The sequence below is a fragment of the Eutrema salsugineum genome, unplaced genomic scaffold (genome assembly GCF_000478725.1).
Source record: "Eutrema salsugineum unplaced genomic scaffold, Eutsalg1_0 scaffold_1, whole genome shotgun sequence".
NCBI lineage: Eukaryota > Viridiplantae > Streptophyta > Magnoliopsida > Brassicales > Brassicaceae > Eutrema > Eutrema salsugineum.
The window spans coordinates 10,896,617-10,918,918 of record NW_006256909.1 but is presented as its reverse complement, the minus strand read 5'-3'; the positions used below and the strand labels follow the sequence as shown (position 1 = coordinate 10,918,918).

The 22,302-nt window shown below is 34.5% G+C and overlaps 4 protein-coding genes across 4 annotated transcripts; all 4 read right to left on the bottom strand.

The window, feature by feature from the left end:
- Positions 1–776: 776 nt before the first annotated feature.
- On the bottom strand, positions 777–2,343 carry LOC18031063 (GATA transcription factor 17). The gene is made up of 3 exons (XM_006414325.2): positions 2,132–2,343; positions 1,866–2,039; positions 777–1,371 (listed from the first exon to the last, which is right to left on the bottom strand). Exons 2-3 carry the CDS (start codon positions 2,037–2,039, stop codon positions 955–957), a joined length of 591 nt encoding a protein of 196 aa, XP_006414388.1. The 5' UTR covers positions 2,132–2,343; the 3' UTR covers positions 777–954.
- Positions 2,344–3,094: 751 nt separating this feature from the next.
- LOC18031062 (importin subunit alpha-2) lies at positions 3,095–6,586 on the bottom strand. Its single transcript, XM_006414324.2, has 11 exons — positions 6,156–6,586; positions 5,954–6,050; positions 5,770–5,861; positions 5,550–5,681; positions 5,270–5,455; positions 5,016–5,179; positions 4,842–4,920; positions 4,376–4,504; positions 4,132–4,259; positions 3,644–4,018; positions 3,095–3,506 (listed from the first exon to the last, which is right to left on the bottom strand). Exons 1-10 carry the CDS (start codon positions 6,378–6,380, stop codon positions 3,646–3,648), a joined length of 1,605 nt encoding a protein of 534 aa, XP_006414387.1. The 5' UTR covers positions 6,381–6,586; the 3' UTR covers positions 3,095–3,506; positions 3,644–3,645.
- A 265-nt stretch (positions 6,587–6,851) lies between these two features.
- Positions 6,852–10,743, bottom strand: LOC18031061 (AMSH-like ubiquitin thioesterase 3). Its single transcript, XM_006414323.2, is given in 14 exon segments — positions 6,852–7,233; positions 7,346–7,408; positions 7,576–7,630; positions 7,633–7,650; positions 7,753–7,815; positions 7,922–8,011; positions 8,331–8,658; positions 8,744–8,790; positions 8,923–9,028; positions 9,493–9,542; positions 9,669–9,860; positions 9,960–10,035; positions 10,125–10,189; positions 10,483–10,743. Coding segments are annotated over 13 exon segments (1,227 nt in total). The 5' UTR covers positions 10,582–10,743; the 3' UTR covers positions 6,852–7,233; positions 7,346–7,370.
- A 3,519-nt stretch (positions 10,744–14,262) lies between these two features.
- On the bottom strand, positions 14,263–16,366 carry LOC18031059. The gene is made up of 7 exons (XM_006414322.2): positions 16,303–16,366; positions 16,079–16,156; positions 15,092–15,154; positions 14,948–14,995; positions 14,783–14,845; positions 14,632–14,694; positions 14,263–14,523 (listed from the first exon to the last, which is right to left on the bottom strand). Exons 2-7 carry the CDS (start codon positions 16,130–16,132, stop codon positions 14,506–14,508), a joined length of 309 nt encoding a protein of 102 aa, XP_006414385.2. The 5' UTR covers positions 16,133–16,156; positions 16,303–16,366; the 3' UTR covers positions 14,263–14,505.
- Positions 16,367–22,302: the final 5,936 nt, after the last annotated feature.

Sequence of the window (22,302 nt, the reverse complement as noted above, 5' to 3'; positions counted from 1 at the left end):
TTGTTTTAAGTCTCTCAACTAAACTTTCCAAGTCAAAGATGAGTCTCTAACACCCTTGCTTCTCACACACGTCACTCTTACAGGACTCAAGTAACGAAGAAGCTGGGGTTTCGTCTCGGTTTTGTAATTCTATTTCCACAAAAACTTGGGTTCTTTTGTATAAAATTATTTTTTTAAAAAGGTGTATGCTCAGTTGCTCACAATGTTATAACATTTTATAGAACATTTTACTGTTGTATCTTGTAATAAAAAAAAAACAAAATGGGACATGAAAATCAAAAAGAAAAATCGCATGAAAACGAAAAGAGAATGGCGCGAGGATTGGATTGTCTCCATCACCGACTCTTTAAATCTCACCAACAAAAGCCCAAAAGCCGTGAGCTGTTTTATAGCTGGCCCGTTTTGACATCATGCGCTTATGAGCGCGTCGAGATAGACTCACATCGAAAGTACGGGAAATAAGAGCGAAACAGCTGGAACTAATTTTAGGGAATTTTGTAAAAAAGGTTACAAATTTTCAAATTCACATTGTTCCCTTTTCAAATTCGTAACTACAATAATTATTAACAAACCAAAAAAAAAAGATACCATATATTTTGTTCTCATTAATCTACACTTCTACAGACAGTTCTGAATGAACATTGCAAGATTCTTTTGTAAAGAAAACAAGAGATTAATAATCAACTAAATTAGTAGACATCTCTCACGAAATAACTACAGTAGAGTGAAGTTCGACCCAAAAAAAAAAAAAATACAGTAGAGTGAAAAACGAATAATTAATTAATTAGTAATAGCATATGACATTAGCTTGGCCTAAAAAAAACAATTCCGGCTGAATTACATATATATTTATAGATAAATCACTCTTCATCATCTCCTCACTAACTTATTTTCCCTAATCTCTCACAGACCATTCAGATATATAAAAAAAAAGAGTTAAGTGAGTAACAAAACTCATCCACAAGAGAGAGTCATAAGTAGTACTGCGGCTCGTTCTTCTTCCCCGAGTTTCCTCCATAGCCTCTTCTTCTCCACCGCCGATCTCTTCATCGCCGGAACTTTGAACCCTAAATCCAAAAATCTACTAACCCTTTTCACATTCTTCTTGCTACTGTTGTAACTCTCAGGATCTGTTGTCTTGATCCTGCTCTTGACATCTCCTGAATCCCTTCTTACGATCTTGACATTTCCCGAATCCTCTCTTGCGATCTTGACAACATTTCCCGAATCCCCTCTTGCGATCTTGACATTCCGATTTTCAAGAACTTGATTGTTACTAGTCTTGCTCTTGATCTTATTATCCTCTTGTCTAATTCCAAGAGCTGCTTGCCTCTTCTTCCTGCTCTTGATCCCACACGCATTGCACAAAGACTACAAAACAAAGAAAAAACAAAAAACTTTGATGAGACCCAAGATTACAAAAGCTAATCATAAGAAGACTCAAAGGTAATCATTATACAGACAAGGACCTACAACATAAAAGCATCTCTTAGGTACAAGGTCATCAAAAAACAAGTTCAAGATCTTGGCCCAAAGCCAAGTGTTTACAATTAAAGCTTACCAATGGGTGGACAGACCCGACAAGAGACACAGAATCAAACAATTCCACACAAAACATAAAGATCAACTAGCAATGATCTCCTTGTATGATCACAAGACCCATTACGCAATCTTCACCTACCTAGCTAATGATCACAGTACTGTGACACAACCTATCCTGAAACCCACTTGTAACAGAGCTAAGAACACAAGATCAACCCACATTTGAAGGTATTCAAGTGCCAATTTGACTAGATCTACAATCAAATCATGGGTTTCTAGGGTTTAAAGGAAAAGGGGGAAACTTGAAAGAGGCATGATCTTACTTTGGGTCCAGCTGGGCCACCACGCCAAAGTGGAGTCCTGTTTGTTCCGCAATCAACGCATGTCTTCTTCGTATCACCTCCACTTCCGCTACTGCTACAGTTCCCGTTTTCTACATCCGACGAATCTCCCGCCGATTCGAGCTTCGTCGTCTTCGTTTCTTCGGCCATTGACATCTACAAACCACAATGAAACAGTAAACAAACGCGATCGACAGCTACAAGTAAGAAACAGCAAAAGAAGGATCAAACGATCACAGAAATCTCACATTTTGAATCACTTGTTCGAGACGAGACCAGATTGAGAAGAATGAGAAACCTCTCTAGCTTAGCTGAAGAATCAGAGAAGCAGAAACGATAGAAAATGGCAGAGAGGAAATCAAAAACCTCTGCTAAAAGACTGTGATGCGTAGAGAGAGAGTGTGTGTGTGAATGTGATGACGATAAGGAAGAGAGAGAGAGAGAGACGCCGCAGAGGAGTAACGGATAAAACAAACGGAGAGTGTTTTTATAATGTAGGAGGAGGCGGGGACTAGAAACCCTAGATTTCGGTTTTATAATTACTGTACTACCCTCAGGCGGGGGATTTTATTACACTGGAACCACCCGCCAAACTAAACAAACAAGAAAAACTGAAAAAAGGAGAGGGAAAATTAAATTTTTACAACTTGTGAGTTGTGTAACTTGATCAGTAACAAAACAAACGTATCGCTGTTGAAGGGTTCTTTTGGTATCTTGTTACGAAATTTGAATATTTTCAAAGCTGGCGCACAAAAATTATTACAAATTTACAGTTGTTTGCTTTGTATGCCACGTTAGATTTGCCTAATTGGGCTTATAGATGCATGCATTTTTATCAACTGTCTTATAGATGCATGCATTTTTATCAACTGTCTTTTACATATTCTATAAAATCCTTCACTGTAAATTAAATGGAAGAATATTACGATGATTGATTTAATTTGCTTTAAATAAAACCCAGTTCACGTGTATTAAATGTATCATTTTTAAGAAAAAAATCTTTGAACGCACAAACCAGTTTGAAAAAAACATTTGATTTTTAAAGTTAAACCTTATTTTGAAGTTGGCGATAAGCATTAATAACATCGATTTACGGAGACATGTTGAAAAGAAAGAACATAGATATATTATCGATACGCGTGCATATGCAGACAACAATAGCCCAAAATGAATTGGACCGCACTGAGAACATATATTAAAAAAAAATAAAGAGACGCACCAATTGGGCTTTTTTTTGTCACCAATAAAACCAAATAACGTTTGACCAACTTTTATATGTTTTTGACTTTGCAGTGTTGTGTAGTACAAATGTAACAAAACCCACAAATTTCTCATCACGCTTTAAAACTATAAAACCCTTCCCAAATTTCCCATTGTAGTTTTTTATAAAATCCCCTCGGATGACTCCTACCCAACTCCCGGTTTATTTCATGACTCAAACCCACCCCAACCACTGAATCTGACCATACCAGACCGGAACCAGACCCAGACCTAGACCCGGCCAGACAAAGGCACTCCATCTGACTTTTACACAGAAGACCAGACTCTAATTAAAGACCCATTTGACCAGTGCCCCCAAACTCTTTAAACCTCCTTCGACTCTCCAATCATCATGTTTAGCTCCTGTTGAAACAAAACCAAACTCAAGGAATTACACAAAAGACAGATTCACTCGTACTTCCTATAGTCTACGCTTCAGATGCTCGGATATTTGGACAGGATTGAACTGTTCCTAAGATTTTAAGTATTTTTTTTTTTACCTTCACGTGAAGTTGAATCCACCTGGCGGTGCGGCTGCATCATTACCACCAAACTGGAAGCCCTGAGCAGAACCATCACCAGGTGGTAAAGCCTCATCTTCCTCTTCCAACCAGTATGTTTCGAGAATCTTCACTGCCTTCTCATAGATTTCGCTGTTGTCATGACTCTGCAGATTCTCAATCTTCTCTAAACCTTCAGCATCATCGATTAACTGTGCGTAGAAGTTTACATCCCCGGTATTTCCAGTGACCTTTTCAGCTTCCCCGACTTTTAGAATGTTCTCCAATCCTTCTAGACACACGGTGATAATCCTTGGATCAGGGCATATCAGAAGGTCACACAGTGGTTTGACGACTCCCTGTTCCACCATGTACCTATAGTACCCAACAAGGAAATCAATGTAAGTGAATGTTTTATAAGATGATAAACAAAGATTTTTAAGGAAAAGAGATCAACAGAAGATGAGACTGATATCGAATAATCATACTTGATTTGGTCAGGAGAACCTCCCGAAGTGGCATTTGATATTGCCCATGCAGCTTCTTTCTTTATATCAAACTCTGCATTTTGAAGCAGATTGACAAGAGGGCAAATCAAACCAGCTTCACATACAGCCTGCATTACAGAACGAATATTAGAGAACATAAACACACAGAAAATGTTCCTTCAAACAACGCTAGCCTTTTAAAACTGATAAGCTGGACAACATCAATTCCTCGGTTAAAGCTCACCTGAATCTGGTCCCTATTTCCAGCAGTGATATTTGAGATCGTCCAGCAAGCTTCCTTTTTTATGCTCTTTTTATGGTTGTGAGTCAGAAGGCTCAAAAGGCTAAGGAGAGCACCATGACTAATTACACACTGCAAGAAAAATTCTCATCGGCTCAGAACCAACTAAAAAAGAAAGAGAACAAAGTAGGAGCTGGTGAAATGTTTGAGCTCGAGAGCATTCTACATCTAAAACGATGAACACATGGTTCTGGAAGAGGATTGAGTTAAATTAGGATACAACTAAGCAAAAGAGGCAGGACACCAGACATAATGTAGTAGGAAGCTATGCAAGTAAACTTTTGACAACAAAATGTCATTATCAAAAGGTTAACATCCAGCTGCTAATCCATTCTTCCCATTAATGTTCTAGGAAGAGTGGAACATGTATAGTGGATAGAAATAACTAAACTTATAAAAGAATGTATACCTGGGTCTGTGCATCATCTCCAGTGACGATGTTACCAATACTACGAAGAGCAGGAATAAGAACAGATGGCGATGGATGCCTACAGCAAACCAAAATCCAATGATATTCATTAACACATAATCATATACAAAAAAAAAATGTGAATCACAGGATTAAAAAAAAAAAAAAACTCACCGGAGAAGCTCGACAAGTCGAGGAACAACACCTGCCTCAATGACAGATTGGATTTTGTCATTTGTGCCATCAGAAAGATAAGAGAGGGCCCAACAGGCATCGGTTAACACTTCCTCATCAGTCGAATGAATCAGGCGTTCAAGGGCTGGAAGTGCTGGACGAACCTGTTTTTAAGAGATCACAAATGTCAAAAAATCTTCCTTGATCAATAAGAAAGAGTCAGGCAGAGAATAAGACTGAATAGAGAGACAAACCTGGTCAAAAGGAGGCTGTGGCTTCCCCCTGCAGAAGTTTGAGAGGGTCCAAGTAGCATTTCTAAGCATCGAGAGTTTAGCATGCTCATTCAACTGAGAAAGCAATGGTAGCAAAGCTCCCTGACTTAGGACAAGATCTCTACACCGTGGAGAATCACCAGCAACATTGCCTAATGCCCAAACAGCCTTACACATGAACAAGGACGAAAATAAACTTTAGAACAAATATTAGTGACCAGGGAGTCTGTAAATAACAAAAAACCGTGGACAGAGAGATTACCTGCTCACGGACATCATCACTCTGAGAAGCCAAGAGTTTGACAAAAATTGGAACAGCACCATGTTCAATGACGACCTTTGTATTCTCTGAAGTCCCAGAGGCAATGTTCGTCAGTGCCCAAGCAGCTTCAAACTGAAGCCACACACACACATACAAAAAGCATAAAGTATCAGATGAAAATTCTAGCAAACGTGACAGATACATAATGAATCCAACAAACCTGGAGCTGTGGATAATCCTCCCTCATGAGAAATTCCACAAACCTTGGCACAACACCAGCATCTATCACTTCCTCGATTGGAGGACTACGCTCTGCCAAAGTTCGAAACCATGGATTCATTTCAAGAATTTGCCGAGTCGAATACAAAGACAAAAAAAAGCTCATACAGATACAGCAAAATTACCTATAGAAAGCAGTTTCCGGAACTGAGTAGTAGCTTCAAGCTGCAAGTTTCTGTCCTCTGACCAGACTCCGCCAACCATAGAAGGCAAACTCTCCAACTTGACCAAGATTAAAAAAAAGGATCGAAACGATCTAATCAGTTCCAAACACAGAATCAAATACAAAACCCTATGAAATCGGTTCCAGATCCATAGTAATTCTACCTTTTTCTCGACGGATGAAGCACCAGTGACGGAGGAAGGAGCGAATTGAGGTTGCTGGGTGGCTTGAAGACCCTCGCGACGCTTCTTCTGCAAGCTCTCTTCACGCTTGTTCTTACGGATCTCCACCATGTTGTCCTCTCTCCTCCGTCGTCCTTCCTCGGCGTCCACCGCCACTTTGTAGCGGTTCCGGCGAACCTCGGTCCTCGCGTTGGGTCTCAGAGACATGGCTACAAGCAAATATCCTCTCCTCGCTTCGTGACGGTGAACGAAGAAAGTCACTAAGATGATATGAGCCGACAAGAGACTGTGTATTAATTATTTATGAAGAAAAGAGAAAGGTGTATGTATAGAATCGGCGGATATAGATAGAGGATAAACCCTAGACGAGGTGGAGTGGGAACGAGAAAAGAGGAACAAAAAAAAAAGATACAGAGATTGAATTTCCTTGGTTTACAAATACATTTGGTAATCTCCGAAAATTTTAGTAGATTCGTTAGAGACTTTTACAGAGACCACGGTTGACTCCTCATCGAGTCTAATTTACTCTGTACAGCTAGTTTTGAATAATATATAATTATCATAAAATACACTTTCTCTAGCAAAACTTGGCATTGATTGAATGGTATATATAATACGAAATTAAAAGTATATTCGTTTCGGAGTAACAATTAACAAATACCATAACACAATCATAACACTCAAGTAGGCTCAGCCAAGTTTAAAGAATCCAGATAGTAGTTTTTTAATTTTAATAAGTATACACATATGTACGGCTGAAATATCTGATCTCTCTCACTCTTGAGGTATTGTATTGTAATGTCTTTTTTAAAGTTAAAAATCTCTTCTGTTTTTAGCGGAGATCGAGGACTTCGTATTTGAGTTTGGCATTGAGGAAGACGTGTGAGCAATGCTCGTAGATTGGGTTACCATCTTCTGATTCTTCGTGAGGGTGAAAGCCTCGTTGCTGGCAGTTACGGATCACAGATACTCCCGATGGATCCGAGAGATGGAATATTCCGTGAGGTGTTGATTCGTCCGTTGGAGCCATCACGATTGCCACTGCCTCCGGTAGCATTATCTGGCGGCGAAGATAGATACATATGTGGACCATATGGTAAAAATTAGATGTAGAATATAATCGCAACGCAAGTGATTAACTTTGAGATATTGAGAGGGGAAGTTTGTTGTACCTGATAGGAATAGTGTGTGTGAAGATCAACTGATGACATGAAGCAAGTTTGTGTAGGATGTGTCTGAAACCAAAATGTGATTACTTAGAAGAATTCAAAACCTTATCAACTAGAAATCTAGAAACGGAAGATCTTTTGGTTTATATTTGCAGTTTTGTATGATCTCTAAACACAATAAGAGTGAAGGAAATGAGATGGACTTGCTGCTCGATGAGGCTGAGAGAACTTACATGAATCCAACCCAAGGGGAATAGAGAGAGTCTGTCCTGAACTTCGAATATTTCTTCTTCGTTTAGTGTTTGGCACTGTACATCAACAAATGAGGATGGACCAAGTGTGAGAAGAATCCCAAGGGAGAATAAAAGAAGCGTTATTGATGTAAAATGGTTAAAGAAAATTGAACATACAGAATCTGAAGTAGACTCCTGCTTTGGGATTATGAGAGTAGTGATATGAAAAACCCTGTTTTTCTACCAAAAAAAAAAGGAAAAATGAATGATGACAAGATAAATCTCAGCTGATCATGACATCCAAGCACAATATAATTATAAATGCAAAAGTGTTCCCTCTACTCACCAGAGAGCCAGCAAGAACTCCACAAGTTTCTAGATTCCTTTCTGTGTTTGACCGAGCTAGCCTTAAGAAATCGTCCATTATGCGCACAGGCTTCAGCAAATTTAATTAAAGGGGAGACGACATTAGTATTATATTAACAAAACGGAAAAGAGAAATTTCACTGGAGCAGGGCAATTCGAGCAAGCTTTTGAAAACACATTTTTTCAACATGTTACTATTCCAAACTTCCATACAGTAGTTTCAAAATTATAATATGCTGATTCTTGAACACAGACAGAGTTAGAATAATCATGGGCTATCGACTTACATTTTCTACTTGAAATGCATGTCACTTCTTTTTTGCTCTCACAAACACTATGGAGTTTATGGAAATTGCACACATGTAAAAGAAGAAATAGCTCGAACTTACCACATGCAAATGCTGATAAGCATTGCTGCCATCTTTTCCTTCTAAAGAAGGAATTGCAGGTCCTGGTCTAGGATCAGCTACTTTAGATGGGCAAATTTGGGCTAACTCTTGATGCACTTGGGCAAGCACAGGAGGAGGGGAAGGTTGCTTCATACCGACAAACTGAAAGGGGTCTTCAGTTGCGTCACTGATAAACTGGGAATTTACCGCCTCAGAATGACGCTGCCATCGACCATCATCTAACGAGAGCAAAGAGTTTAGCGTTGAGACCTCTTGAGAATCACCATTAAGTGCTGTTGAGGAACCGCTATGTCCAGCGTCTATCAAACTGTTGAAATCCATGACATAAGTTGGAACTACCAATGAAATCAATAAAAAAAAAGCTTAAAAGGCAACAGAAGATAAGTACTTACCCTGAATTTTCAGCAGAACCCCAATCGGTATTAGTCGGATATTGAACCTGTTATTCCATGCAAAATAAAGATTAACCTCAGCACCTTCAGATCTAAACTCAAATTAAAATTAGATTGGAGCAACAAGAAAAAGAAAGAGTGAGAAAAATGTGGAAAAAACAACGATCAGCGATTTCTACCTTTATTTCTGATTTGGGTGCAACCCATTGACTTTTAAGACCATTTGGACCAAGAAATGTATGTCTGGATAAGGTTGCTTGGTTTGGAGGCAGAAAATCAAAAGATCTGCAGGTTCAGGATCACAATTAAAGTCTCAATGACACCTCGGATTAACATGGATAAGCACTTAACTTTTCGATACCCATTTCTTGTTCCGATATTTCAAAACTAATTTCTTGTTCCGATATTTCAAACCTAGAGATAAATTTAACAAAACGCAGTAACAAGTATCTTCGAACATGGTACCATAAACAGAAATGCCAAGCAGCATTGGCAGTTAAGTCCATCAGAATGCAAATTTTCTGGTAACAATGACCCAAACATCAGTAGATAAAAAAAAAAAAAAAAAAATGACCCAAACATCAATAAAACTATTGTGCTTGTAGAAACAGACATAGGTAAAGCAAGAAAATCAATGACATATGGATTGCATGCCCCTAATTCTCAGGATTTCCAAATGCTCAGAGAACTTGTGTTCAACTTCTGATTAAACAGAATTACTGAAAATTATAGTAAAGGAGAATACTCACAGCTTCTGGAATTGCTGATCAATCTGTGTACGATTTGTCGGTAAGGCTGGCTGCATCCACGGAAGAAAAAAGAAAGAAAAGGTTATCCTTATAAGAAAACACATAGATATGAAGCTTTAGGAGCATGGATTTTGAAGATGCAGTGATTAAGTCAACAAAGTAACCCTATATTAGACCTTCTTATTATCAGTTCTGGAGTATGAAGCTTTGTGGACAGGAGGCCACTCAACAGCATCTGAACTATATGATACGACCGGGAAATCACTTCCAGTCCGATGGGAATCATCGTCGGCTCTGTTCAGCTCATCCACTAGCCGGTCGAATTCCGGTTTCAGAGACTCGAGCTCATTGATTACAGCACGCAACCTCTGTTGTACAACGAAGTGCCACTTTTAAGAATATTACTATGTCTGGCAACACTAAACAACACTAAACAACACTTGATAGATAAAATAGAAATACCTGACCTTCCTACTCCCAAGTCTTTCTTGTGGAATCGATGCCTGGTAATCTCGATGGAAAGGAATTGTTTCGGAAATTAAACTGTGACAAAAAAAGAACAAACTTGTAACATTTCCATGGAAAATATAAAAGGAACCCAGAAGTACGTATATTGATCCTTTTCTCCTCACCTCGAATATCTAAGAAGCATGATATACAAATCCACAACATTCTTCTCTTCGCGATATATGCTGGCCTGAGCAATGTCCAAACATGTTATTACGTATTTCGTAGAAAATACACAATCTAAGGAACTGGAAGCAACCGATTAGGTTTACACTGAAACTAGAAATCAATCACTGATCCAATAAACTTCAAAATCTAATTGATAAACTATCAGTTACTTCCAGAAACCCGTAGTATAACCTAATAAAACCAATACATTCTCAAGTTCCTAGACTTGCTGCTAAAGCGAAATCAAATCCTAAGAAAATGCTTGACATGAACTGAGATGGAGATTCGAATCTCCGTTGCGATATCGGAACATACCTGTCGGAGAAGATTATCGGCGATGCGGTAGTAATTACGGAGAGGAATACGATTATCCACCTCGATCTTACGAGCCACCTTGTTCAGATCAATCTTCATCTTCACCGGTAACAGAGTATTTACAGGTTAATCTTTCCCGATTTCCAATCAAATTCTCCGGCGAAAGTGCTGCTGAGGATCGAAGAATCAATTTGCGCTAAGAAAACATAAAAGAGTCAGAGAAAGAACAAAACTGTGTCGTTTTATGAAACTAATGTCGACATGATTACCAACGAGGTCCGTCAAAAATCCAATCACGGAAGTTATTTAAAAGTCAGAATATGAGAGCATCCGCAATGCAAATACAGTCTTTAGTCTCTTCCCAATTTTTTTAATATTAAAAGTAGGAAAGAAACGTCTCCACCGATACCCATTAAAGAAACGTCTCCAGCAAATTTTTTCTTCCACTTGTATTTTTTAATTAAAAAAATTGCTAGAAACCTGAGTAAATACTCGCGTTGCGGATGCTCTGAGTCCGTTTCAAACTTATAAGGCAATTTTGACGTTTCCCTAATTTTCAGGGGTTATTATTTAAATTGTACATTTGAACAAAAAAAAAAAAAACCATGTTTAAAAAAAATAGTGAACGTCCGGGAAAAATCTACAATATCCATCAGAAAATCCCTCAAACAATATGAGCAACACGTGTATTAACTATCCACGACTTCAAAGATTCAAGAAACGGTGCAACTTTATGAGTTATCAGGTCCATCAGAGGTTCATGGTCCAATTTTTAAGATAAAATATATTTAAAAAATAATAAAAAGAACAAAGATTCATGGTTCAATCTCTTTTCGACAAATCTGAAGAGACAGTCTCTTCTATGTTATGTTTTCATTGATCGAAAAAAATAATTTCGAATAAAAAAAAAAAAACCAAACGAAAAAAAATATTATTATATTTCGGTGAACTCCTCTCTCAGGGATTCACTGATGTACATGCTCTTATCACCTCATTGCTTTAGCTGAAGATGATCAAGCCGGTGTCATGCACTCTTTGTTGTCTCAGTGTAAGCTCAAATATGTTATTCTTTTTAAGTAGCTTTGAGATATCAAATCCAGTTGTTTCCTCCAAGACATCACGTATATTGCACAAGCATGTATGGTCTTCTTCATCTTTATTTGTCCTCACGCGCGCTCCAGATGTATCTTTTTAATCTCTTTACCAACAAGCACCGTTCATATATATGTCTCGTCCAAGAGAATTGCCCCAACGACCAGAACTCGAGACTTGTACAGTTGTACGAAGTAAAGTCTTTCAATTTGTCATTATCAATGTTAGCAACATAATTAAGGTCTCAAGACATCACAATTACTGTGGAGTAAGAGTGAAGTAAACTATCTTTCAAGGACAATATCGACTTTAGCGTTGGCTCCATTTCTACATGCAGTATTATCTTCGCAGTACCGATCGATAAGCATAATTCTCTTTAAAAAGTCTATATTCAGAGACATTCAAACAAATAGACGGCAAATATCCGATAGAAGTTCCTTCGAGGGTGAGGCGGTTTCCAAACGTTCTTCGACATTTTTTCCCTTTCTTGTTTGATAGTGTTTGGTTCTTCTCTCCTTTTGTTGTGAAAACCCTACAACTTGATGTGATGCAAAAATTAATACGTGAGATACGACAAAGATTAAAAATGGTTAGTATGATTAAATTAATAATTAAGAAAAAAAATCATCAGACACAAAATTCCTTAGATAAATTCATCTAAAGAAATTTGAGTTTCATGATCTTTTTTTCTTAGAGTTAAAGGCAGTTTTATTTGATGGAGTTGGTCTAAAGATTTGACTATATATGAGCCATATAGTTTTTATTTTTACTTGGTTTATTAAATTCATATGTACTGATTTGTGTTACTCTTACTTTTTATAACAATACTTTCTAATATAGTTTGATGTTTATATCGTTTTCAACACAAAGCTATTTCTTCCGCGTTTTCAAACATTTGGCTGTCATGTAAATGATTTTAATTGATTCCATGCAACCTAGATCATAATACTCGTATCATGCATATCCAAAAACATCATGAAAATGTATATTATTTATATTATTGTAAACAGATTTGAAGACTATATGTCTTCTTCAATTTCGCATACAGTTTTTTTGCTGTCTAAGAGCATCTCCGTTAATGTTATTCATCCATAGATCTCTTAAAAATAGTTTAATATTTTTTTGGAGAGAGAAAAAAAAAAAAAACATTAAAAAAAAAAACAGTCACAGCCCTCCAACTAGTGTAAGAGATGGTTTTTTGTCTTTTATATAAGGAGCGATCCATCAAAATTTAAGAGAAATACCTATGTTTCTGGGCCAAATTTAGATAAAAAATCCTAATAGAGATGCTCTAAGAAATGTTTTCTCCTTCTCATCCCGATACAAGATTGTATACACGACAATAATCCCTAATAACATATACTAACACTCACAGTTACATACATAATCTATATATAGATATTAACAACTAAATTTTCAAAATGCGTATCATTCAAAATTCAATGCTCACTGCGCAGGAAAAAAGAACTTATTTGGCTTTAAATAGTCTAAGATCTGCCCTAAGCTTCAATAATTACCACTAAATCTTATCTAATCTTTGAGATATTGTAATTGGATAAGTTGGCAAAGGTTAGAAGGTTAATTTTATAATGCACACTAACGAAAACAGTCCATTGCTTGTAACTTCCATTTTGCCATTCATCTAATCAGCCTCTTTAACTATGTTATCAAACTAATTGTCTTTATTTTTTCATTTCACATATTGTTGAGCATTAGGGCAAATCGCAACTAAAAGAAAGTCAAACAATAAGAAAGAAAATTGCAATTAAGAAATATATCCATTTAAGGTCTTTACTAATTGTGTGAATGAATGAATAACTACAACCATGATATCGATACTTAATTTGTATAAAATTTAATTCTTAATTTAACTTAGTAAAGGAAAACATTTTCCTCTACTCTACTCGCTCAAGCAAGGACCCTACATACTTATCCACCATTATAATATAATACCCAAAAATATACCAATATAAAAAATACATATATATATATATATATAATAATCAGTCAAAAGAAAAATAACAATTTTCATCAGCAAAAGCTGAATTCTATAAATTTAAAATTTGGATGGTCTCTCCATTATTAGGATGGAAAGGAGATTATCAAATGATCTAAAGCAATATCACCAACTTTAACATCATTAGAATCAGAAAATGAGAAACCAAAGCTCTAAGATCGGATGAGCTCGAATTAATCAAATGGCTGAAGTTTTAAGAGGTGACTTTTTGTGGTGATCCTACTCAAATTTACCGGTATCTTAACAATAGAAATAGCGGGTCATCATCGCAAACTTAGAGGCATGCACTTATGTCAATGATATCCTAATGATTGCCAAACGTAGAATGTCATATATATAGCTTCAAATTTAGATCCTATATAAGCCAATGTGATGGCTGATGTTTTTGCTAAGAATGCTATAAACAATATGCAGAATTCTGTTGTATGTTGGACTCTCCGAATCCGATGTTTATATTATGAAAATTAAAAAGTTGGACGACAAATAACAAGAATCTTCTTGGTTTTTTTTTGTTGGCATAGTGCATTTCCCATACTAGGAAAAGAGTCAAACTTATTTGCCCCTTGAAGTTACCAATAGAGTCCACTTATTTTTCGACAATCATTCTCTATGTTCAAAGTCAAAGCTCGCCAAAACTTTGACATATCATCTTATAGTATTTCAAAGAAAACTAAAATATCAAACGGTTTATGCATTGGAGAAAAAGAAAATAGAACAATAGGGTCTATTCAGCAACAATAGGGTCTGTACCATTTATTGAAACGACAAGCATTTTATGGACCAAGGGCCAAAACAGAACAAACTATCCATAAACTGCATAAAAAGTCTATTTTTTAATGGAAACATGAAACACGTGAGTAGGCTCACCAAACCAATCACGTTCCGTTTCCATGTCAAACCCTTTTCATTGCACCCTAAAAGCTCGAATCTGTCTGCAAATTTAAACAATTTTTTTTATGAATATCAATTCAAATAAATCGCAGTTACATTATATGAAAATAACACATTATATATATTTATACTGATAACTATTTTCTCACCAGATTCTCTTGTCCAGTTGCACAGGTAGGTCTTCTAGGGGGGAGTTGCTTGCGAGGTGTTCTCTGAAAAGAAAAGATCAAAATAAGCTTAAGGTGAATAATTAAGAAATGCAACTGGCACTAGTATATATAAGTAGATTCAAAACGTTACCTGTAATTTGGGTCTTAAATTTTCAATTTCCGCTATCGTTCTCTCATCTATATTTGCATCTTGCTGTGGAATATATTAATAAAGGTTATAATATGCCACAAAAATAAAAGAGAAAAGGTCATCTGAACATTTAAAGTTAGATAGATTTGCACAAAACTGATATACCTTTTGTAAAGCCCAATCTGCTGAATCAAAGAAAGCACGTTTGTGATCCTGCGTTGGTTTAAAATGGATAATATTAACAACTTAAATCATCAACTCAAATCATATGAGAAGATATGAAATGGTTACTTAAAGAGATATTTTCACCTGCGAGATCAGAGGCTTTTTCTTTGGCACAAGTCCTCCATACTTGTTTTCACCAGAGTTAGACTAAAGTTCAAAACAAAAGACATCCAAAATAAATAATTTAATTCCAATATTAAAATGGCCTAGAGGCCAATCTACAGCTCATAATTTGTTAAAGAAATGTATATAGCTTATGGTAGTTACAAGATAATGATCTTTTGCTGACAAATCCTAAAACCGACAAATCCAAAGAAGTTCACAATCAGACCAAACAAAAACTAAGGAAAAATAATGATCTTCGTCGGAATTTTTCAGGCGGACGAAGAACAGGTGTCCAAAAACGTCACACGTGGTAATTCATGAAACCGTTGATTTCGCAAAAGGTTCAGATGAAGATGAGTCTATCATTTACGACCGTACGTATTAAAAGATCTATCATTAAGATATTTTTAAAAAGAAAAAGTGTTGTATTCCTATCAGAATATCTTCCACCCGACAGAAAAATCAAAACAAAAACTCCATTTGGGAGTCCAGTTTTAAAAAACGATGAAATTATTTAATAATGATGACTTGCAAAATGTATAGATTAAAGATTCATTTAATTTTGACCAGAAATAATAAAAAAAATATATAATAATGTTTGAATGGTAGACGTAAGATGAAAACAAACGTGTACGCCGTCGTTATATTGCCGACGATTAGGTTTGGCAATTTACCAAAAAAAAAATTTGTTTTGACTTGTTGACTAATAATCTAATCTTAGTCAAAACTTTTCATAAAGTTACAAAAAAATGGATTTTACCTTTCAGAAGTTTTTTTAATATTGCTACCCAGATTTGATATTATCATTAGAATTGTTAAGATTGATTCAAAAGCGATAAATACTCTTGTTACTGCTCAACCAACCACTAATTTTCTAGTTAACTTAAAAACATTGCACCACGGCTTAGATAAACAATCATGAATCGATAAACAAAACAAAAATCCTCAATCGATTGGTTTAATTACCTCTTGTTGTTGAGAAAATAAGCAATCGTCGGCTCTGTTGTAACCCGTCGCCATTTTTCTCGAACCTTCTTCTGCGTCCTAATCGAATTAATAAGAAAAAGAAAAAGAAAAATCAATTTGAGTTATTAATGAAAAAACATCCTGCATTTTGGAGATAATCTACTGTCTACACGAAACTCTAATTACGCTTAAAGAAGAAGATAATTTGGATTAGAGAGAGAGACCTTAGAGAGGTTCAGAGGACTGGGAAAAAATAAGAGGAAGAGGATGAGATAAGAAAATGTGTTTAGCGAGATTATATATACACACGCATACATGTGTTTATACATCACACGTACACACGTGCGTACTAATTAGGCACCTAGGCTAAGCGCAACATACACGTGTGTGTGGACCTGTTAGATATTTTCTTATTATGATTTTCTTGGTGGTATGTTCAAAACTTTAATATTACCATTTAATAAGACTTTGTAATCTTTTTTTTTGTAAGGACAGGTGGACTTATTGATTTTCTGTATTAACTTGTATGCATATCGATATGAGGGGAGAATACAATCATCTATATTTTAAAATTTACAAATTGAGTACATAATTTAGTATATCTAAATTGTTGAGAAATTTAAGATTACTCATCTTCATATTTATTTAGGTCAAATTAGATGTCATTATATATTTAAACTCTACAGATACTATATAAATTATCCAAATTTTAAAAATGAGAATCGCTGGTTTAAAGATGATGAAGACATCTAGTATAGTAATTTGTTTTAGTGTTAATATTTTGTCACCATTCAGATTCAGATCTATATGATGTATGTTGTTACATAAATTTTTGTAAGAAAATAATGAAAAATAAATTTATGTTTATATCTTTTATTTATATTTTACGTAAAAAGACAAGAAATACCTATCAATAATTAATTAAAATAATAATTTTAAATCATAAGATAGTAATTGTTTTCTTACTTTTAAGAAACTGATAAAAAAAAGTGTCCACAAAGAACATGTGTCATTTCTGTTCTAAGATTTGTTATTAATTAAAGATGAAAATAACAAGATAATCAACTTGAGGATAATTACATCTTACTCGTGAAACAATAGAAATTATATTAACAAATATTTTTATTTTTGTTGGGTAAAATAGATTTAATTGTATAATATATATTAACATAAAATTTGAATATAAAAAAAAATAAAATCTGATAGACGTAAACTCCGAATAAAGAAATAAGATCTAATTAAGGTAAATTTTAAATAATTGTTTTTTAACCGAGATCTGAATCTTATAAGAATAGAGGTTCAGACCTAACACGTCATCCTAATCCTAACTGATTTAGGGTTTAAGAGAGGCGTATAAAAAGAAAAACTACAAATTAAATGACATAAAAAATAAACAAAAAATTTCTTAGATATCATACTTTCGCAAGAGCTTAACATTTACGTTATATTTTAATATTATGAACATTTTTATTGAATAAAAGAATTTTCTCTCCTATCAAATCTATACATACTTATCAATTTCATATTCATAATAACTTTATCAATTAGCTACATTTTTTTTGTCGCCAATCGGATATATTATTCAATAGAGTTAACTCAACAAAAGGTACAAGAGATCTAAGAAAACAGAAGTACTAACGCACTAAAAGGATAACACAACAACCCACGAAGAAGTTAACTAAGGATGACAAAACGGGTTAAACATACATTTAGTAAAAAAGAGTAAAATGTATTCGCTAAACGGGATAGAGGGAACATAATACCATGGCTAAAGAACCTTAAATTCGATCGATGCTACAATATATTACTTTCTGTTATGATATGAAATAAGTTTTTAATTCTTTTAGTTTTGTAGGGTCTAACAAAGTCAATGTGGAATAGATTGTAGAACTGAAGTTTATCCTGCCGTTAGGACATCACTTACATTGTTGGTCCCTCACACATGTTCAACCGACGGGTTTTTCTCCATATGGGTCATTGTCTAAATGGCCTTTAAATATAATACCATGACGATTCATTTCTTTATACCGTTTGAATTTATTAAATATATAATTTTCTTATTAGCCACAATGTGGTGGCGAGGAACGCCTTCAGGGGATGCAGCAAGACTACGTCCACTTGTTTCTACAAATTTTAGTCAACTCTACACTTTAACCATTTAAAATAATGTTACACATCGAAAATCTTTTAAGAAATTATAAATTCGAAAAAAAGATGAATGCTAAGAACAAAGCACTATAGAAACACATGATACACACAACCAACGTCACTTTGAGAAACTAAGAGGATTTTCAAAACTAGAGACTCCTTTCAAGGTGAGGAAATGAGAGGACTTTCAAAACTTGAGACTCCGATCTCAAGAAAAGATGATTATATAAAAAAGTTTTACATGAACCTTTTTTATATATAATAAAGTTTTACATGAACTATGAGTTCATAGCTTAACCATATAGAAAGTTAATTACTTAATGACATATATATCTTACTTTCTAGCTATCAGTAGATAGTTCTTCTTTTGTTTCTCCAGAAATATAGGGATCATATTACATCAAACTGCTTTCGTTTTATAACGTACACTAGTTCGACGAACAAACACTCAACAAAATTAATATATATATATATTATATATATAAATTTTTTTTTTTTAACATTGAGTGACTTTAATTTACAAGTTTAGGAATATGAATGGTTATTTGGATAAACAAAATCTACAAGAACTATCAAATTTCCTACTGAAATCAGAATATTAGATATATCGTTAATTGAACAATATTGTTTCTAATTCTATGTTTAGAAGCAATGAACTAAGATTTCATGTATAATTTTGTCTATACACTTTTTCTAGAGCCTCCATTCGTTAGTTTCTCATGAGTCATGATGGAATGTTTTCATGTTCACAAAGTATCGTGTTTTGTTACTATAAAGTGGTCCGGTGTTGTACCTTTGGTTGGGGTTAAAGCTATGTACGTTCATTCTCTCACACTAGCAGAGATCATTAATTGTTCTAAATAGCTGTCTTGTGAGTTGCATGGGACCTTGAATAGTTTCAAATATCTTTCTAAGATTTGCTTTCTTAAAAGATCTATGTTCTCTTTCAAGTTTCCACAATTAGAAGAGGCAGACTATTTACACACACTATTGAAATCAACTAAAGGAGATGTTGGACATCAATTTAAATCATTGTTAACAATTCAAAATTTAAAACTAAAAAGCTTCACAAAGTTTTACATCAAAAGAAGAAAAGATCTTAGGTCAAATGTAATTATCTTCTATTCTTTTACTCGACGAAAAGAAACATTCAAATATAGTTTACAAAAAGAAAGAAACATTCAAATCTAGTTTTTTTTTTTTTTTAAAGTAAAGAAACATTCAAATCCATTACAAACTTAATTATTCAGACTTGTAGAGCATGCATGTCTTCCATAGCAAACTATGAAACTAATTATAAGAAGAGATTTACGCATTAGTCGTAGAGCAGTAAATAGATTTCAAAGAACTAAGACATGTAAATCATCTCAAACACTTATATGCAATGCATTATGTAGCTGTCTATTCGCTTTTTCTGCAAAGAATGTAGTTAGATTCGGTATTTTATAAAAGGTTTGGTATATTCGATAGGTTTTTTTAACCTTCTATATTTGAAGCTAGCAATTTTAATTAGTAGCCAGTTTATTTCAACCGTCTTTACTTCAAGGCAAAATAATTATTTAATAGACACACTAGAAATTAATCCGTATAATACATGAAATTATAATATTTTAAACAATATTTTAATAGTTAATATCAAAAATTTAGTTAATATAATTTATTAGTATATATAAATATGCATATATTAACATTACCAAAAAAAAAATTACATCCATCAAATAAAAATTTAATTTATCATTAGCTAATAAATTTTATAATATTTTAAAATATGATAATAAATAGTATGAAAAAAAGTAGAATAAACTATTTATTTAATCTGTAGACAATATATTAAAATATTATTCTAGCTAATAAACAAAATATTATTATATTATATCATCAATTCTAATTTTCACCGTTTAATAGCAGAATTTTATTGTCTGTGATGAATTATAAAAAATTAATTTTATCTTGTTTAACTATATATTAAAATACTATAATATTTTTTAAATTTAGGTTTGATATATAACAAATAAAAATGCAACAAACTATATTTAATTTTAAAAGTCAAATAATAATATTTATATCATATATTTTAAAAACTAATATTTTGAATTATGAAATTTGTTTTTATAGATATTTAAAAATTACAATCATAACCTGTTCATATCAGACTAACCCATTTATTTAATATATTTGTATTTGATTAAAATATAATTTAAAAAAATAATTCTAATATATACCGTTTAATGACTTTTATTCCACCATAAACTTTTTTATTTTAAAAAATAATTTTCTCATGTTAAATTTTTGGAAAAAACAACTGAAAAAAAATACTTTTGTATATAATCAAGTAAATATAGTAAATTATAGAAAAAATAAATATTTTATTGTTTTTTAATATCATAACTTTTAACTTTGACTTTCACATTATTTTATTAAAAAATTATTTATTTTTACGTTTTTTAGTGAACTATATTATATAATATCATTTGAAACAAAAAAATATAAAAACACTACAAGAAAAACATCATTTTACAACGGCCGAAATGGTCGTTATTTCGTCGTAATAGGGCTATTACGACGGACTACCGACAATTTCAAAATCGTCGTAAAGTCATCGTCGTAATAGACAAATCGTCGTAAAATCGTCGTATAATATACGACGGTTTCGTTTCGTCGTAACATCGAGGGAAACAAAATCGTCGTAAATGCGTCGTACAGTTTACGACGAATTTACATCGAATTGCGTCGACTTGATCTTCGCTTGGACCGTCGTTAAGTGGTCGTTAATGGTCGACGTAAGATCGTCGTAAAATGTACGACGCATAAATCATCGTAAATCAATCGTAAAGTATTTAATCATTTCGTCGTAAAATCGTCATAAAGCACGGACGTATAATCGGCGTATTTGTCGTCGTAAATTTTAGTCGTAAATTTGTCGTAATATTTACGACGAATGTACGACGGTTTTAATAAAGCTATTACGACGATTATACGACGTTTAATATAATTGAAAATTAAAAAAAAATAATTCGAATTAAAAATTAAATTAAAAAAAAAATAATTTACAATTTAAAATTTATTAAAATTTGAAATTAAAATTAATTGTAATTTACATAAAAACCCTACAGATCTAAATCTAAATCTAAATCGTCGATCCCGTCACCGGCCTCCTCCCCATCGTCCTGGACGTGTTCCTTGCCGGGTCTTCGGTTTGATGTTTCCGCCGGCGCCTGATCTCCGGCTCTAGGAGGCTCAACCCCGAGAGATCGGAACATCTCCTCGTCCGTCTGCACCGGCGGTTGCGTCCTAGTGGATGATCCGGCGGCAGACGATCCGACAACCCCATCAGTCCGCAGCTTAACCAACTGCGCCATGAATACCGGGTTGTCGGCTCCCATGATCTCGAAGAGACCGTAGAGCTGGTCGATCCTCGTCTCGTACCGGGTCAGCATCTGGTCAATCTCCTGGCGGATAACCGGATCCGGAACCCGGACGTGACCAGTCGCCGTAGCTCTCGGGGTATCACGGATGGACCCCATCCCTAATACCCACCCCTTTTTCTTTGGGGCAACTTACAAATATTTTAAAAACATTATGGTTAGAAATTTAATTTAAAACTAAAGTTACATTAATTAAATATAGTAATTAAATTTACCTCTTCGAAGATCTGGTCCATCTCCGCCACCGTCAGCGCCGGGGTCGATAAGACCGAGCTACCTCCGGGAAACGTTTGACGCGCCTGCTGAGTCAGCTGCGTCTGTTGCTCCTCGATCGCCGCACATGCGGCGTTGTAGATCTCCTCCGCCCGAGGATCTGTGAATTCGCCGTTACGCTTCTTATGCGTCTCGGCGAAAACCTTCGTCATCGGAGGAAGTTCTCCTCCATTATCTTCGACCTACAAAATCAAAATGAAAAAATTAATTAGTATCGAGAAATAAGAGTTTATTATTTGAAAACAAAAAAATTAGTAATCTAAATTTACTTACCATCATAAGCCGTCTTCCGGCAAAAGAAATCTGGCCGGAAGTGTGCGGGACGTTCTTTCGATTTCCCGCATCGTCAGTAGCGTTCCTGAAAAATATTTTCATTAG